Source organism: Hippocampus guttulatus, chromosome 19, assembly GCF_054856545.1.
Source record: "Hippocampus guttulatus isolate MCC_2025c chromosome 19, RoL_Hgut_1.0, whole genome shotgun sequence".
Lineage (NCBI taxonomy): Eukaryota > Metazoa > Chordata > Actinopteri > Syngnathiformes > Syngnathidae > Hippocampus > Hippocampus guttulatus.
Genome location: NC_141279.1, coordinates 1,095,713 through 1,112,972, shown reverse-complemented (window position 1 = coordinate 1,112,972; position 17,260 = coordinate 1,095,713). Strand labels below are relative to the sequence as shown.

The 17,260-nt window shown below is 55.4% G+C and overlaps 2 protein-coding genes across 2 annotated transcripts; one reads left to right on the top strand and one right to left on the bottom strand.

Moving 5' to 3' along the window:
- Positions 1-2,884: 2,884 nt before the first annotated feature.
- On the bottom strand, positions 2,885-5,802 carry LOC147189435 (heparan sulfate glucosamine 3-O-sulfotransferase 2-like). The gene is made up of 2 exons (XM_086137980.1): positions 4,911-5,802; positions 2,885-4,188 (listed from the first exon to the last, which is right to left on the bottom strand). Exons 1-2 carry the CDS (start codon positions 5,303-5,305, stop codon positions 3,570-3,572), a joined length of 1,014 nt encoding a protein of 337 aa, XP_085994106.1. The 5' UTR covers positions 5,306-5,802; the 3' UTR covers positions 2,885-3,569.
- Positions 5,803-13,284: 7,482 nt separating this feature from the next.
- On the top strand, positions 13,285-17,044 carry LOC147189434 (leucine-rich repeat-containing protein 4B-like). The gene is made up of 2 exons (XM_086139112.1): positions 13,285-13,604; positions 13,692-17,044. Exons 1-2 carry the CDS (start codon positions 13,362-13,364, stop codon positions 15,666-15,668), a joined length of 2,220 nt encoding a protein of 739 aa, XP_085995238.1. The 5' UTR covers positions 13,285-13,361; the 3' UTR covers positions 15,669-17,044.
- The last annotated feature ends 216 nt before the right edge of the window (positions 17,045-17,260 follow it).

Below are 17,260 nucleotides of genomic sequence, written 5' to 3'. Positions count from 1 at the left end.
CGTCTGACGTGCCATCGGAGAGAAGGGGCCGCCCCCCTCTCTGTGTTTGTTATTTTGGCTGCGCGTGGGAACAAACGACAGTCAAGTTCCGAATCATTTCACTGGAATCACGCGTTCGACCGCCTCACGATCACAATCGGCCCTCCATCGACATCTTGGCGTCGGCTCGGGATGCGGCCGGCCTGCGGTCCAGGGGGCCGCCGGCACGCGGGCCGCCTTTTGATTGGCCGCGGAGGTGAACCTTGTCCTCCTCCTCGGAGAGATGTGCGGCGCGCATCCTAATTAGCGCACGTCTCCCGGCGAGCGTTCCGCCTGGGGTTCGCGCCTCCCATCTCGGTGCTCTGGCGTGCGGCGCTTTCCTATTTGCAAGACTCGGACGCGTGCGATTAGTCTCGCGAAGCCGCGCGGCCTCTTCTTGACGAATGATGTCATCAAGGGTCGGCTCCGATCGCCGCACGTCATTCCAAGACTTGACGTCGAGTGCTGCGCTGTCTGCGGTTTCCTCTGACCGCTGTGAAAACGATGCTCATGGATCCTCGTCAGCCCATGCGATGATTACGTGAGGTGGATGCAAAAAAAAAAGTCTACACACCCCTGTTCAAATGCGAGGTTTTTGTGTTGTGAATAAAATCCCCCCCCCCCCCCCCACCACCACCACCACCATTTTTCCTTTTGCATTTCAGCGTTTCACGCGGCCTCAGAATCGCGACGTCCGGGTCCTCGAGCACATTCGCACGTTTTGCGGCGAGATGACCCGACTTTCCCTTGACGCCGCCCGCCTCATTTCTTCCGCTCTCGGCTTTTCTGGCCAGAAGCTCATTAGAGCGCATCACCTCGGACGCGGCCTCCCCGCGGACCGCGCCTCTGCCGAGAGCTGCGGGGAGGCGCATATCACGAAGGTCCTCGTACTGGGGAGCGCGCCGCGCACTTGTCAGCGCGTCCTTTTTAATTTGACGATTTCGGCCTCTGGGACATCCTGTCGGCCGAAACGACTATTCGGCGTTCGCCGTCCTCCTCTGCGGTGTCGCTGGATCGGAAAGGAACCTCATTTTTCATCTTCCTCGTTTGAAGTAGTCCGCCTTCAATGGAGCGGGCGCGCCGCATGATCGGCATCGGGTCGCGGGGCTACGCTAACGCTTGTTGGAGAATTGCTAAGAAACAATGCGGGGTTCCTTGTGAAATTGGGAGGTCGTTAAAAGTCAGCGGGTAGCTTTTAGGGCGAGAGCCCCGACATCTGGCTGACATTTCGGTGACTTTTCAGCACTCTCAACTCCGTCTTCCGACTGTCAATTAATTTGTTATGTTTCGGGGGGGAACTTTGCCGCATCTTTGTTTGAACGTTCAGTTCGAAATAGAGTCAAAAGACCGTCGAGCGCCTCGCCGCCCGGGCACGGAGAAGGCCCGAGTTGGTGCAAATAGGTCACGTCGCCAACCTGCCGCGGCAAAGAATTTCAACATTTGCATAGGCCGCCTCCTGCGGGAGTTGAGATTTGAAAAGGAAAGCAAAGCGTGCGAGCGAGCGAGATTTGACCTGCAAGCAATCTTGGGAGGGCCGAGCGCTGGGAGAGTCTAATCAGACTCTGGCTGCCGCTTGTTCCCCGGGTCTGCGCCTTCCCGGCCCTCAGGCCTAATTAGGAGCCGTGCGCACCATCCTCGGAACTGCTCGCGGCGGCGTCTGCTGCTCACCGACGGCATCTTTGCGCGTGCGTGTGAAGATCCGGATATGTGCCGCTGCTACACAAGGAACGACGGCGACGGGCGGGGGGCGGGGCGTCGCAGTGAGTGAATGCACAGCACCCACGTCCCCGCCTGGAGGTCACGTTGGGGCAAAGCCTAAAAGAAAAAAAAAATGTGGATCGGCGAGCTTTGAGGGTGCCAAGCAGGAAGAGCGTCTTTGAAGTTGTTTTTTTTCGCCACCATCTTCTGCTAACTATTGTGAGGAAGAAGTTGTAAAAAAAGTGTGAGAAAAGATTTCAAGAGGGAAGGCTGCAGGTGGAACAGGTCAAAGGTCAAAGTACAGCAAGCTGCTTCAAGTTGTCCCCCAACAACATCTCGATTTTTTTTTTTTTTTGGATGAATTTGTTTGCTTTAGCTTTTCTGAGTTTTCTGCACATTCTATTCTTGTTTTTCTGTTTGCTGGTTGACTTGCTCTTTCTTCAACATGCTCTCATTTTATTGGCTGACTGACGGGAAGTAAAAGAGAGGAACAGGAAGTGGAGAAGGAAATCAAGGTGCCACCTTTGAGCACGGAGGGAACCAAGCTTTCCAAACGGAGTGGCAAAATGCAAGAAAGCCTCAAGCGGGAGTAAAATGAAAGAAAGACAAAGATGGCCCCCAATGACCGATTGGACTTTGGGAGAATCCCGTCGCCCCGACTTTCCTGGGATCGACTCGGACTCTGCAGCCTGCGCCCGGCTTGGAATCTGGCTGGCCACAAAAGCTAAGTTTTGCATCCCGTTCTTTCTTTTGCCAACCATTCATTTCACGCCTCGCTCAGACGTGCGAGCGCAAGCGCGGGGACAAAGTTGCCCCTTGTGCAACTTGCGCTGAGCCGGGCGGCCATTTTGACACCGCCAGACAGATCGGCTGGCCGCGAATGCCGAGCTTCTCGACGCGAATGGTCGGATTGCCGATGATGACGCGTGACTTTGATGTGAAGTTGTTTTTGCTGATTTGGATGTCATGCATGTCTCTTTTTTTTTTTCTCTTGTGTTGTCACTGAACTGCCACACCCTTCCTCGACTGTGTGTTCTACGAGCATTGTTTGGATCTGTGTGGCACCCTTCACCAAATGAGGTCTTCTGATGATTTTTGTGAAGCTTGGAGCAGCAGTTATGATTCCATTGAAACAAAGGCATGAGACAAAATTGAAGGGCTTTTTTATTTTTATTTTTTTTGTCGATGGCTTTCCACTTGGATGCTTTTTCTGTCTTCCGTTGGCGAAAGGCCCAACTTCCATGTTGGCAACTCCACTTGCCACTCGCTGAGTCGCAATGCGCGTGTGAATGCTTCGATCAATCGAACTTTATTGAGATCTTTTCATCCATAAGAATGCAACTCAAAGTGCTGTACAAGGCTTTGAAACAACGTACATGAAAAAAAACAAAAACAAATTGTATAAATTATATCTATCTATCTATACACACACTATATACTGTATATATATATATATATATATATATATATATATATGTTGTTGTTTTTTATCAAAAAAGGGTGCCACGCTCTTTGAGAGAATATTCACAGGCATCCAATCCCCTTGTTGGCCAAGCGTGGGATGACCCCAGATCCCTTTTGACTCGGGCGATGGGCGGAATTGAATGGATGAACACGCAAGAAAATCCCCTAAAGTGCTTAAAGTACAAATCAAGGCGTCCGACTGTCACTTTTGACACCGTTTTCAAAGTCCTTCTTCCCAGAATTGCCCTTTGCTCTGCTTTCGGATGAATAGGCTCGGGAAGCCGAGCGGTCAAGCGGAGGTGATGCCCCGCCAGTTTTGACTGGATTTGCCGCACTCCTCCTCGTAAAAGGTGCGTCCGCCCTGTCAAAGTAGGGGTCGGCCCCAATGTCTAGTCCCACTTGAAATCGTGGCCCACCATCTCATAGAACTTGACGTTGAAGGGTCTGTAAAAGTCGCGCAGCTGCTCGACGGCGTCCCGGTCGATCCGCGCGTGAGTCCTGCCCTTGGACTTCCCCAGGCAGCGAGGCGAGCCGCTGCTCTCGGGTTTCTTGAGACACGGGAAGCCTTTGGTGCGGTTGAAGTAGAAGTGCTTGTCGGTGACGATGCGCTTGAGCCCCAGGAAGTCCTGCAGCCGGGCCAGCTCGCCCGCCGGCTCGGCGACGAGGCGCTCGCCGCTGACAAAGTGCATCTGAGCCAGAGGGAAGCGGCGCAGCCAGTTGTCCAGGTGAAGGGCGTACAGGCCGATGCGGATGGCGTTCCAGGAGGTGTCCACCGGGCCCGAGCTGCGGTTCCGGAAGGCGAGCTCCCGGAAGCTCGGCAAGTCGGGGCTTTTGGACAAAGTCTGCGTGTAGTCCGATATGGCTCGGGTGACGGGGTCGCGCACCACCACGATGAGCTTGGTGTCGCGGGACATGGCGGCGATCCTGCGCGGCGTCTCTTTTGTCACAAAGTAGCTGGGCGTTTTCTCCATGGTGAGTTGCCCTTCTAGGGTCCTCGGCATCGCCCCTCTGAAAGAAAGATCAAAAGCAAAAAGCTCGTTTACATCCTCTCAAATGATTTCTCCGTACGTCGCGGCGCGTGGCAAAGGCCGCTCGAGCTAAGCCGCTCCGGCGCGCGGCCGGCGGGTGACAAGGCAAGCGTGTGCGCCGCAGCCCTCCGAGAGCGCTTCCCATTTGTTAACTTTGGGGAATCTCCAGCTTCACCTTTTCGCCCGACGGCGCTTGCGCGCGGCCGCGGCTCCTCCGCTCAATGAGTAGCTGTCCGGCCGCACGGTTTGACCTTTTACTCCTCGGACGCAAACGAGGCTTTGCGATGGCCTTCCGAAGCCCCGAAGTCCGACTTGGCATTTGACCTTCTCTGGGGGCCGACAATCAAAATGCCGCAATACGGAGGCCGATCTCGCTTCACGGCTAATCACGAACTCGAATGATTTTTCATTCTTCGTTTCGAGCCTTTTAAGTGGATGCTGGCGTCACATATTGTGTGTGTGTATATGTATCCAAAATACCTTAAGATGCATTTGCGCTGTGATCACTGCTCTTGCACTGATTCAGTCAGAGGTTTCGCCCCACCTGCTGGGTGTCGAGTATTTCGATCCTCCACTTTTTCCAGAATCGATAGTTCTGACAGCGTCAGTGAGAATTCTGCAGAACTGCTCTCGGAGTATTCGACGAGTGCACCTCATGCGCTGCCCCCCCCCCCCCCCCCCCCCAACATCCTGCGAGCTTACCTGTACCACTCGAGCCCTCTGCCGTAGTGCCTGTCAAAAAAGTGCGTCTCGGTGCCAGCGGCTCTCACGTCCGGGTGGATGCGTATGAACTCCAGAACCGCCCTGGTCCCCCCCTTCTTCACGCCAACGATGATGGCGTCGGGCAACTTTTTATTGCCGAACTTGGGGTGCGCCGCGGGCGGGCTGGGCGCGTGGCTCCTGTCGCGCGGCGCAAACGCCCGCGATGCCTCCGCGATCGACGCGCAGGCTCCGCCGGCCGCCGGATCCCCCTTGGCCGGCGGCGTGAGCGGCTCCGCGTGGAATAAGGCGCAGTAGCCCGCGTAGGAAAGGAACAGGCACAACAAGCACACTGATGGTTTTGTAAGCCGGCGATTGAAGACGAGCGCGCATGCCATCTCTCCATGGATACCCGCACTGCATCTCCCCCCCCCCCTCCCTTTAATTAATCTTGCCTGATCTCTCCAAAGCTTTGAAAAGATCGCATTCCGTCTCCTCTGAGGCGCGTCCAAAACTTCCCGTGTGTATGTGGGGGGGGTGTGGGGGTAGAGGAAAAAAAAACCCTTCCTCAGAGTGGCCCGCTCTTGCGGCCATGGTCATGACGCACCGCCGGGGAGGGCGCGCGCGGTCTGACCACTTAGTCTGGCTCTCTGCACGCACAAGATCTTAAAAAAAAAAACCATGACGTCACATCAAGCTTTGCATTAAACCCGCGCTGGGCTCTCACTCACACTTGACTGACGCGCCGCACCCCCTCCTTGGTCCGCCCTCACGCAGCAGACTCTGGAGAATATTTTCACCACGCTCTGCATGAATTCAACCCAGTGCATCCATCAGTCGCACGAGGGCTTCATGACAGCCGATCATAGCAATCCATAGATAGCCTGCCTCCTTGTGGCTGTGGGCAGCAATTACAGCAACGCATGCTGTGATAACTACAACGAAAACGATAATGGTGTAGTTTTGCTTTAGATGAGTCCATACCCCTCTGCCCCCCCCCCCCAAGGCGTGCACACCAGAAGGAGAAGCACAACGTCCACTTAAGTGACGCAAAAATGTGACCGAAACTGGACTTTGTCGCGATCACGCGACCAGAAGTCATCTTTGTTTCCGACAACGGTGTTGTTTGAGTTTCAACGTGACAGACTAATCGCTGCAGCATTCGCCTCGGCGGTGCTATTTCGGAGCCCTTGCTGAAGTCGGCTAATATTCCGCTCTCCTCCGTGAGCGCCAACTGTTGAATAAAACAGCAGCGTTCCGTTGACAGACACGAATTGCGCCGCGGTGTTTTGCTTTCGGGCAAGGGCGCGGGTCGGGGTCATCCCTCTTCGTTCCCTGACGAGCGGACTGACATTCCCGGAGGGGGTAAACGCCAAGATAAAAACTGCCGGGGCTGCGCGGGCGCGCGGGGAGGAGTCACCGCGTCGCGGTCTCGCTCCCGAGGGTGCCTGCACCCAATCTCCGAGGCTTCTGATTAAAGAATGATTTATAGGGGCCGGTCGGAGGGCCCCCCTCAGCAATCCGTCTCGTGAATGAGATTTTTCCTCACGAGAGGGCGGGTAAATCAAACCTCGGAGCGACTGAGTCGACGCGGCGCAGCGATAGGAGTCTGTGATTAAATGTTCTAATCACCTCTGCTGAGTGTGCGGCTTGTGTTTTCTGCTTGTTTTTTATTTATTTTTTATCAGGGACATTGATGCTTGAAATCGGTTTAGCCTGAGTTCAGTTCACAGGGCATATGGCTTAGTTTCAGAGAACACAGACTGCACAGTCCAACTGGTGGCTTTAGATGGAAAAAATATAGTAGCTATGGTGGCCCGGTGGTCCAGTGGTCCAGCGCGTCCACCTCACAGTGCAGAGGTCGCGGGTTCGATCCGGGCTGCGGCCTCCCTGTGTGGAGTATGCATGTTCTCCCCGGGTCTGCGTGGGTTTTCTCCGGGTACTCCGGTTTCCTCCCACATTCCAAAAAACATGCATGGCAGGTTGATTGGGCCCTACAAATTGTCCCGAGGTGTGAGTGTGAGCGCGGGCGCATTGTTGTTGGTTTCTGTGTGTCCTGCGATTGGCTGGCAACCGGTTTAAGGCGTCGCCCCTTGTGACTTTAAAATCAGAATATGACATCTTCTTGAGGAGGATAAATAAATATGTATTTTTAAAAGGCAATTTGTCATGACCTTTTATCAGTACCTTTGGCATAAGGACGATGAAGGGGCCCGCGGGAAGAAACATGGAATCCCCCCCGCCCCCCTCCCACTTCCAAAACCGCTCCAACAGCACAATCTACCGGTGGGACAAGGATAACGCAATTCATTTGCCGCGTGGTTCCGATCCGTCCTGAGATCGATTGCAATTTTCCTTTTCCACCACAAGAGGGGAGTGAAAGATAAACAAATTTGGGTCGCAAATCGCTCAATGTTCTCAGCGCTGACGTTTGGAACATTCGAGATGAGCCGTCGGCAAAGCCATCGCGTATCGAAGGCAATGCGGTTCTTGAACTAAAAATAATCAGCTGGAAGTGTGGCAGAAAATACAATAGCGATGACAAAATTTCACCTCTACTCGTGGAGTCAAACTGTCGTTTAGTCTTTTTTTTTGTTTTTTTTTTAATTCGAGTGTGCCGGTCCGACGCATGCCCACGTGGAACATGCAGTCAACCTCCATTAAAGCACGCGGACACGGAAACGCACACACTTAAGTGAGTTTTCCTCTCCCAGGCAGGAAATGATGTCAGGCCTCCGTCTCCAAGGAGATGGAGGCTGTTGCTAAGATACTGAGCCAGCGGGGTTTTGTCTCTCAGCCTCCCGCATATTGGCGCCACAAAATGTCCACTTTTTATGATTTTTTTTTTCCAGCCCCCCCCCCCCCCCACATTGGTGAGGGAATTGGAAGTGACGGACGTGTGTCTGTGCGCCCTCCACCCCCCCACCCCCCCGCCCCCTCCCGCCCCTCCAAAACTCCCTTGACGGCGTGAGCCGCACCTCGCCGTCGCGATCAGCATGCCACATATGTCTCGGCGCGCTAGCGAGCCTCAGCCAAATCCTCGCCGCCCTCCCTCTCCCGTGGCTCCCAACACGGCGTTAAGCGGAAGCGCTTTGGTTTTGTCATCGCCAAGTGCCACGCGCTTGTCCTCCGCGCGGAGGCACGACGAGCCCTTCCACTGTGCACCTCGTGTACTGATGACACCGGCAATACAGCCGTGATGTGGACTTGTGGTGAACAGGCGCATGTGCGCGTCCTCCTCTCCTCACGCAGATGCTCAAGGGTGCCATAAGTGCAGAAAGGGGGGCGGGGGTGGCGGAGGGGGGATATCAGATTCAATGTGCAATGACACAGTGAGGACGCCAAGTGGAAAGCGCGGAGGGGGGCGAGGGCCGCCGACTTGGCAGGGGCGGCGTGGAGTCATTGGAAATGGCGTGGCGGCCGGCGGGGGGGTGCAAGGCAAAAAGACGTACGGAGAGGAGCGGGAGCGCTGAAAGGCGGCCAGGTTGGGAAGCAGGCCGGATTGTGAGCTGAGATTTCAGCAGAGAACGCGGGAGGGGGGGGGACAAGGGAAAGGAGGAATATCCTCTGCACTGTTGTGTGACTGGAAATTTAATAGAAGGGGGGGGGGGGGGTTGAGTAGATGGGACGGAGTGGAGGGGGTCGAAAAGGCACAGAGACCTCATTGCTGTGCAGGCTTTCAGCAAAAAAAAAAAAAGGCAGCGCTCTTGAACAATGCTCACTACGGCATTCGCAGCGAGGTGCAAAAGGGAGGGGACGAGGAGGAAGCAGGGTGGGGGGGCTGTCATATCTTGGGGGGGTCTTTCGGAAGCATAACTGGCTTTCTGTGTTCTCTGAGCTTTTAGTGCGGGCCGGGACAGAGCGAAGACCCGCTAACTTGGAGGAGGGCAGCGCAGCGCAGCAACTGAGAAGAGGGGACGCTCCAAATGCGCCGGGGCAACGCTTGCTGCCGTGTCTTCACAAGAGACACTTTTGTGCAAACCACCAATGTGCATCATTTCACGAAGCCCAAAATCATGCTCAGCTGTTGGAAAAGGCTTGCAGGACAAGCCATGGCTGGCAGAGAGCTTTCATGGCATCACAGGGATCTCCTTAAAAGGAGAACAAAATCATTTCCAAGCCATTACAAATATATTGGTGGTGGTGGGGGGGGGGGGTATGGTACAGCAAAATGGCTGCAGTTTTTGCAGGCTTCTCCTGACATTTGTGTTTTGGCTTTGGAGCCAAAGCCTCAAGGCTTATTACTAACACTGCTGGCTTTTTTTCAAACTGCTCATAATTGCCCCTCCACCTTGACTCAGGCTCCAGTTCCAACAGACCTCCCCGCCCCCCCCCCCCCCTCCCACACACACAAGAAACCCCAAAACATTACGTATGCTTTTCGTTTGGTGATAAGCAGCGTTATGTTGGTGCCAAACAGGTTCAACCTGGGCCCATGACAAAAGCTCCCATGTGCGTTTTTGACTCGGATGTTTTTCTTTGAAGGGTCAGACCACCTCAGCCCTTTGCCGTGACATTTTGGTGAAGAGATTAGAGCAAACGGTCCGGACCCGCCAGAAATTCCGGCGAGCTCCGTCATCTTGGCCAGCTGGTTGACCCCTTTTACTTCTTGTCTTCGCATCCAGTTCTCCTCCGATGGTCACCGTCAATGACTTTCTCATCATTGCTGAGAGCAAGCCACTTTGCGGAAGTCCGAGTAAAAGTGAAAAGGGTGTTTGTTCCCAAAAGGGACGGAAGTCAAAGTCACGGAGCTCATAAAATATCGCCGGAGGCGGGGCGAGTCGACCGAAGACCTTTGAAGCCCAGCGCCAGGGCAAAAATCAAGCGGTCAGTGGGGTTATTGTGTGGCTTTAGCAAGTCATCAATCAAGTCACTCCGGGAAAGTCTTGTTGATTTGCTGACTGCAAAGCCTGAACTTGTCCCGGAGTGCTCCATGGGGTGACTCACGACTCCAAGATTGGAGTCGGCCTCCTGCTCTTTTACAGCATCGGGTGCTTGAACGGCTCCGCGACTGCAGGTGTAGCCGCGAGAGGCGCATCCTGGCTGCTCTTAGTGGCATTCAGAGAAGGGGGACGTGCGAAATGTGCGTAAAGAGCAGCGAGGGGCGGGGGCGGGGGGGGGCTGTACTTGCGCGCAGCCTGCGCGCGCGCCTTCTCCGAGGATGAACAGACGCTCGCGTGCATCCTCGTCCCCTTCGACGTGATCCTACTTCGCATCGTCGTCTCCCGGTGGCCTTCCAAGTGAATTTCCTCGCTCCCTTTTCATGTTTTCATGCCGCCTCGTTCCATCCGTGACGCCGTGGATTGTGTTCATCGTCAGCAGCAGCAGCAGCAGCGGCAGCAGCAGCTCCGCCGCCCGCCGCCGCCGCCACCGCCGCTGCGTTGGCGCTGCGGAATAGCCGACGAGGCGAACAAGAAGAGGGCAGGCAGCTCTCAGCCCGGGAGACAAGCCAATCCATTTTGGCGGAAGGGGTGGAGGTTGAGGGGGGGGGGGTGGGGGAGGCGGCGGGGTGGCAAAAGACAGACGGGCGAGCGCCGATGAGGATGTTGAATGGAAAAACATCGACGTTCGACTGCGCGACGCCGAGGTAAGCGCGCGCCCGTGCAGGTGTGAACCTTCGAAGGGAAAGCATGAGACGAAATGGCCGGCGCCGCGATTTGATTCCGCCGTGCGCCCGCTGACATCCGCGCGAGACTGTCGGGTGGCAAATCGTGCACAGGCTGCAAGGATGCGTGACGATTGAGACGGAATGAATATTTCCTCGGCGCAAAAGGACACAGGCGCGCAAACCTTGAGGTTCACTCAAAAGCACATTTCGTTGCCTTTCGAGGGGCAGGGGGGGGGGCGGCGGCGGGGGGTTGTGGGTGCAGTTGTCATTAAGCGCGAAAGGGTGCGAGCCATTTTGTAATGCAGCGTGTGCAGAATTCGGCCTTTTCGGAATTTCAATTGCGTTCCAGAGCAAAGTGCGCAGCTGCATGGATGAATAAGGCCATTCTCTTGGATTGGGGCACAGGTTGAAGGCTGGTCCTCGCTCGGCTCACTAAATCCACTCCGATGAGGGTTATTTTTTTTTTCAAATGATCGTTATGATTTAAAAATGCAACATTTTCTCATCATTTGATGCGGCATTTGTGCCCCATCGCAATCAATCGAGTGTTGTCATAGTTACAGTCGATGATGTTGGCCCCGCTGCACCTGTGCCGCTTTGTCTTCATGCACACCATCATCTCATCGGGCCTTGAATGCGAGGACTCAACAACCCAGCGCCAGATAGACCCTTCTTTTTGACCCCCCCCTCCCCACACCCCACACCGAAAAGAAAACAAAAAAAACCAAACTGCCTCTTCATAAACCTTCACGACCATGTTGTGGAAAAGTCGCGGTGAGATTGCTTTGTAGCAATTGGTCAGCGGCTTGCAGCTAATTTGTCTTTTCACGACTGAGCGCTCTCTCAGGCCCGATCGAATAATCAATAGCGACATTGTTGCAATCCGCTCTCAACACCGAAGAGCAGCAAAGATTAAAAAAAGAAAAACAACAGCGGCAGGAACTAGGAAATACACCTTGGAGGATTTCCTTCAGGAGGGAGAGGAGGAATAAATTCAATGCAGGCGTACAACGATGTCTTGATTCAACCGTCATCCCCCCCCCCCACCACCCCAAAAAGAAAAGAGTCAGTGTCATTTTGTATTAGCTGAAGAGCATCTCATGAGATCTAAGTCGCCTCATATGGCGGAGAGATTGAGGATGGCGTTTCAAGGCAACAGGCTTTCAGCGTCAAGGTCTCGCTCGCGCCCCACACAGTGAAAGGTTTGTTACCTTGCGTGGTCCTTAACATGCCAAGAATGTGTTTTTGCTCCCCCAAGGCTGTGCAAAGACCCCCGCCCCCAATCCCCCCCCCCCCTCCTCGCCTACCACAGCTGCTTCAAAAACACGCGTGCGTGGATGCGTGATTTCCTTGGTAGCCGATATAACAGTTCTCAGCGATGTCTCCCCAACAAAGACCTCGCCAGGTATTCTGCTCCGTAGCCCTCCAAATCGCATTCAATTTGCCCTCTTGTCCCTGCAAACCTCCCACCCAAACGTGGACATAACCCAGGAAGAAAGCCATCCATCACGTCTGACGTTTGAGGGCAGCGGCGCCCGTCGTGGATTTTGCGCGGCAAACGCTCATCAGAAAAATGTAGAACGGGGCGCCGGACAGTAAAAAAACACCAAATGGTGAGTGAGCAGGTTGCCACGGCAACCGTGTTCCTAGGAGCCCATGCGTCGTCGTCGCCGTCGCCGCCGCATATAGCAGAGGAGACGCAGAGCGCCGCCATCGGAGCGTGTGAAAAAGCCCGGTCGCTTTCCAGAGTCAAACGCGCGTCTCGGAAGAGGGCGGCCGCGGTGGAGTCGGAAGGTCTCGAAAACGCTTTCCGCTCTTATCGGCCGAGCCGTGCTAAATTTAGCGAGTCCGCTGATGCTTGCGGGCGTTTCTGCTTCCCAAAAAGTGCGCGGCGGCCTCTCAACCAAGGACACGCTTTTGCTACGCCAGCGTTAGGCGGCGCGCTCAACAATGACTTGACCCTGCGTGAAGGCGTCGCATTTTTTCGATTCCTAACGACGTTGCGTTCTTGCTTTCTGCTGGATTGCAAGAATCAAGCTCAAGTGTGGTGCGGGTCCTCCGAATTTCATTCTCTGGGTGGCAAAGTCATCTTCCAGCCATTCGGGTTGACCGCATAGTCCTGCTTTTCTGCTGCTGGTCATCTAGCGTTTTTTTTTTTGTGGGGGGACATTTCAGATGCCCATTGAGTCGTTAAGTTCAGCGTCAAGAATATGGCCGCTTCCGGGCCACTCTTTTCTTTTCTTTTCTTTTCTCCCTTCTTGACGACCTTGTCTCCAGTCTCGGGACGTTGTCATCTTTTCATAATTCAATTCCATCCCGGGCATCCTTGCATGAATGTGTTAGGCTAATATCTCCAAGCTACCGCACTGTGCATGACTTGACCTCCTTTCTTTCTCTTTCTCCTTTTCTAACCCTCCCCGCCCCCGGCCCCTCCTTCCACAGTGAGAAGAAACAAACATCCAACGAGACGCTTTCCGTTCCGGAGCGAAATCCCTCACAAACATTTTTAGACTAATAATTGTCATGGGAACAAAAAAAAAAGGGGGGGACGCGCTTTGTTGAAATGACATGCGATGAAGAGCACGCTACTCGGTAGTCGCGGCGAAGCAGGAGCAAAGTGAAATAAGGATCTACTGAGAGAGAGTGACTGAGCGAGTCTTTAATATCAGATCAGAGCCGTCTTTCTGAATTATGAAGCCATCTTGAAGGAGAAAAACGGCATCGGAACATCAAACATGAACATAAAAATAAGCACTTAAGCCCCCCCCCCCCCCCCCCCCCCCCCCCCGTTCGGAGGCGATTCGGAACGTCAGACAGCAGTCGGGGTGGGTCATGACTGAGTCGCCATGCGTGCCGTCATGGTGAGCAGCCACCGCGGCCCGTCCCCCCTCCTGTGGTTGGTCCACCTTCTGTTGTGGCTCCACAACCACGGACCTCGGCCGACGGGGGCGGCTCCCTCCTGCCCCGTGCCCTGCAGCTGCTCCAATCAGGCGAGCCGCGTCATCTGCACCAGGAAGACTCTGGATCAGGTGCCGGAGAGCATTTCCGAGAACACGCGATACCTCAATCTCCAAGAGAACGCCATTCAGGTGAGCGCGGCGTCGCGCGGGTGCCGGCCGGCCGGGGTCGCGCGGTCTGAGGGGAGGTGGCCCAAAATGTTTGTGTTTGCGCACCAGGTGATCAAGTCGGACACCTTCAAACACCTGCGGCACCTGGAGATCCTCCAGCTCTCCAAGAACCGCATCCGGCAGATCGAGGTGGGCGCCTTCAACGGGCTGCCCAACCTCAACACGCTGGAGCTTTTCGACAACCACCTGACCGTGGTCCCGTCGCAGGCCTTCGAGTACCTCAGCAAGCTAAGGGAACTGTGGCTGCGGAACAACCCCATCGAGACGCTGCCGGCGTTCGCCTTCCACCGCGTTCCCTCTTTGCGCCGCCTGGATCTCGGGGAGCTCAGGAAACTGGATTTCATCTCGGAGGCCGCCTTCGAGGGCCTGATCAACTTGCGCTTCTTGAATCTGGGCATGTGCGGCCTCAATGACATCCCCAACCTCGCGCCGCTGGTCCGACTGGAGGAGCTGGAGTTGTCGGGCAACCAGCTGGGAATCGTGCGGCCGGGGTCCTTCCAGGGCCTGGCGTCGCTTCGGAAGCTGTGGCTCATGCACTCCAGGGTCGCGGTCATCGAACGCAACGCTTTTGACGACCTGAAGATCTTGGAGGAGCTCAACCTGTCGCACAACTCGCTGCATTCGCTGCCTCATGACCTCTTCACGCCTTTGCACCAGCTGGAAAGGGTGCACCTCAACCACAACCCCTGGGTGTGCAACTGCGAAGTCCTGTGGCTCAGCTGGTGGCTGAAAGAAACGGTTCCGAGCAACACCACCTGCTGCGCCCGCTGCCACGCGCCGCCGGGCCTGAAGGGCAAGTACATCGGCGAGCTGGATCAGAGCCACTTCACCTGCTACGCCCCGGTCATCGTGGAGCCGCCCGCCGACCTCAACGTCACCGAGGGCATGGCCGCCGAGCTCAAATGCCGCACGGGAACCTCCATGACCTCCGTCAACTGGTTCACGCCCAACGGCACGCTGATGACCCACGGCTCGTACCGCGTGCGCATCTCGGTGCTCCACGACGGAACGCTCAACTTCACCAACGTGACCGTGCAGGACACCGGGCAGTACACCTGCATGGTGACCAACTCGGCCGGGAACACCACCGCCACGGCGGTGCTCAACGTGTCCGCCTCGGACCCCGGCAACAGCTACAGCTACTTCACCACCGTCACCGTGGAGACGGTGGAGACGGTGGGAGGGGGGAACAACAAGAGCTCGGCCAGGCAGTACATCAACGAGACCTTCATAGATTTCCCCAATCCCACCGTCGAAAGGGGGCTCTCGGACGGCTTCACCGCGGCCCCGGCCGCCTCTTCGCTTTCCTCGCTGTCCCCGCGGGCCAACAGGGCCACGGAAAACGCGGCCACCGTCTCCGTCGTAGACGTCACCAACATTCCCGGCCTGGACGACGTCATGAAAACCACCAAGATCATCATCGGCTGCTTCGTGGCCATCACTTTTATGGCGGCCGTCATGCTGGTGGTCTTCTATAAGCTCCGCAAGCAACACCAGCTGCACAAGCACCACGGCCCGGCCAGAGCCATCGAAATCGTCAACGTGGAGGACGAGATCGGCGCCGGCGCGGGAAGCGGCATCTCCGGCGGGTCCGCCGTCAACACCGGCGGCGGCGGTGGCGCGGAAGGAACCCTGCGGAGGCACCGTCCCGAAATCGTCGGCCTCCCCAACGTCGGCCGTTCCGACACGCTGAACCACTACTACAAGGCCCATCATTTCAACAACAACGTGATGGGTCTGAGTATCGGGCCCGACGGAATGGCATCGGGCGGACTGCACAAGAACCAGCCAGGCCAGCAAATGCCCGTCCCCATTTCCACGTCCGGTTTGCTGGTCTCCTCGGGAAACGGCGGCAACGCCGCCCCGAGTTCCATGTCGCCGCCTCTGCCCATGTCGCTCCCCATGCCCGCGATGGGCCTACACGGCTCCATTAAAGGTTTCATGGGCCAGAACCAAAACCCCCAAATGGAGCCGCTTCTCTTCAAGGGGAGCTCAAAGGAAAATGTCCAGGAGACTCAGATCTAAAAGCGCCGCCGCGGGGACGGAGGAGGGGGTTTACTGACTCGATGGACGGGACACGGCGACGACGCGCAAACGCAAAGACTCGTCCGCGATGGTGTACCGAGCCGAGGATGACCGCCGCGGGCCACTTCAGCGTTTGTCGTCGCGCTCTCGGCCGAGGAGATCGAGGAACGGACGTTGCTACCATGTAAATCTGTGCCAAAGCAAAGGGTTTGTTTGCGTTTTTCTCCAAACTGCGTTGCCAATGGGCGAACAAAATAAAAACAAAATCCACAAGAACGACGACGACGTCTTTGGGAGTCTTCGGCCCCGAAATCACTGGCGGCCCGCAGTGACGGAGGACGTGCTGACTCGTACGTAGTGACCCCGCTGGACAGGAACGGCAGAGCGATGAAATGGGTTTTTTTCTTTCTCAAGGAGACGCCACACTTGCTGTGAAGTGACTCGACGGAGGTGACGATAACGTAGGCAGAAATAGATGGACACAAAGGTACGGTGCAGTACAAACTACTGTGAAAAATCCACAAATTCTATCAATCTATTTTCATTGAAATGTGTTTCATCGCAAAGTTCGGACGCAGAGATATTTTGGGTCGGGCGCAGGCTCCGCTCGAGTTTGTTTCTATGCGAATGATGAGGTGGGGCGGAGCCGGGGCGGGCGGGGGGGGGGGGGTTCAGTTGGGCGACTTCTCAGAGAACATAAGGGCTCAATTTGCAACACTCATTGTGACTCTTTGAATTGGCTTGGAGGCTATTTAGGTTGTCGTCGAGTGAACGCAGATCTCCGTTTGACCAACTTCTGTCTGTTGCTTGGCTAGTACTCATGACACTTTCTTTTGCGTTCCGAGGGTGTATCGTGTGTTCTTGTAACGGCCGGCGACTCGCTATTTGAATGCCGTCCACTCTGACGATGTTGCGACTAACGTTTTGCAAAAGGGGGGCGCGCTTCCCGCGTGCGGCGAAGGTCGAGGGTTGACTTGGACGTGAGTGTGTGTGTGTGTGTGTGTGTGTGTGTGTGTGTGTGTGTGTGCGTGTGTGTGTGTGTGTGTGCGATTTCAAGCAGACTGCGTAGCCGGGACTTTGATACGAGCTCCTCGCTCGCGGTGACTGTCGTCATGCCATAAACGCCGCCGTTTCCACATCTCCCCCGAAGGGATCCCGCAAGGAATGGAAATGTACAGTATCTCAACAATAACGCTGTCCGGTTGTACGCCAATTGCAAGAACTGCATTTTTACGGTGCAACTTTCATATCTGTTGGATGCCATTTGCGCTTCTCGCGTTTCAACGATGTACTCCTTTATTTTTGTTAGTTTGATATAATGTGTACAGTTGTCTAGCCATGTATCATGACGTGTGAAATAAACGACTCATATATTGGTCCGAGCCGGCTCAGGGTGGCGCCCGCCATCGCCAAGCGTGAGGAATTCTCCCCCCGCCAGTCAGAACGCGATGTTATTCGGATTCATATTGAGGAATATCAAATCCGGCAGTGTTTGGTGTCCTTTTGGGGTTTTTTTTTTTTTTTTACTTTCCTCACTCGCAGGTCCGGATTGATGACACAACGCTGACAAGTAGTCAGAGTGCAGGTAACGA

What these genes read in the sequence shown, in the direction of transcription:
- LOC147189435 (XM_086137980.1), bottom strand. Translation starts at nt 5,305, where the DNA reads ATGGCATGCGCGCTCGTCTTCAATCGCCGGCTTACAAAACCATCAGTG. An exon ending in AGAGGGCTCGAGTGGTACAG is followed by an intron (nt 4,189 to 4,910) that starts GTAAGCTCGCAG and finishes TCTTTCTTTCAG; the next exon opens with AGGGGCGATGCCGAGGACCC.
- LOC147189434 (XM_086139112.1), top strand. Translation starts at nt 13,362, where the DNA reads ATGCGTGCCGTCATGGTGAGCAGCCACCGCGGCCCGTCCCCCCTCCTG. An exon ending in TCCAAGAGAACGCCATTCAG is followed by an intron (nt 13,605 to 13,691) that starts GTGAGCGCGGCG and finishes TTTGCGCACCAG; the next exon opens with GTGATCAAGTCGGACACCTT.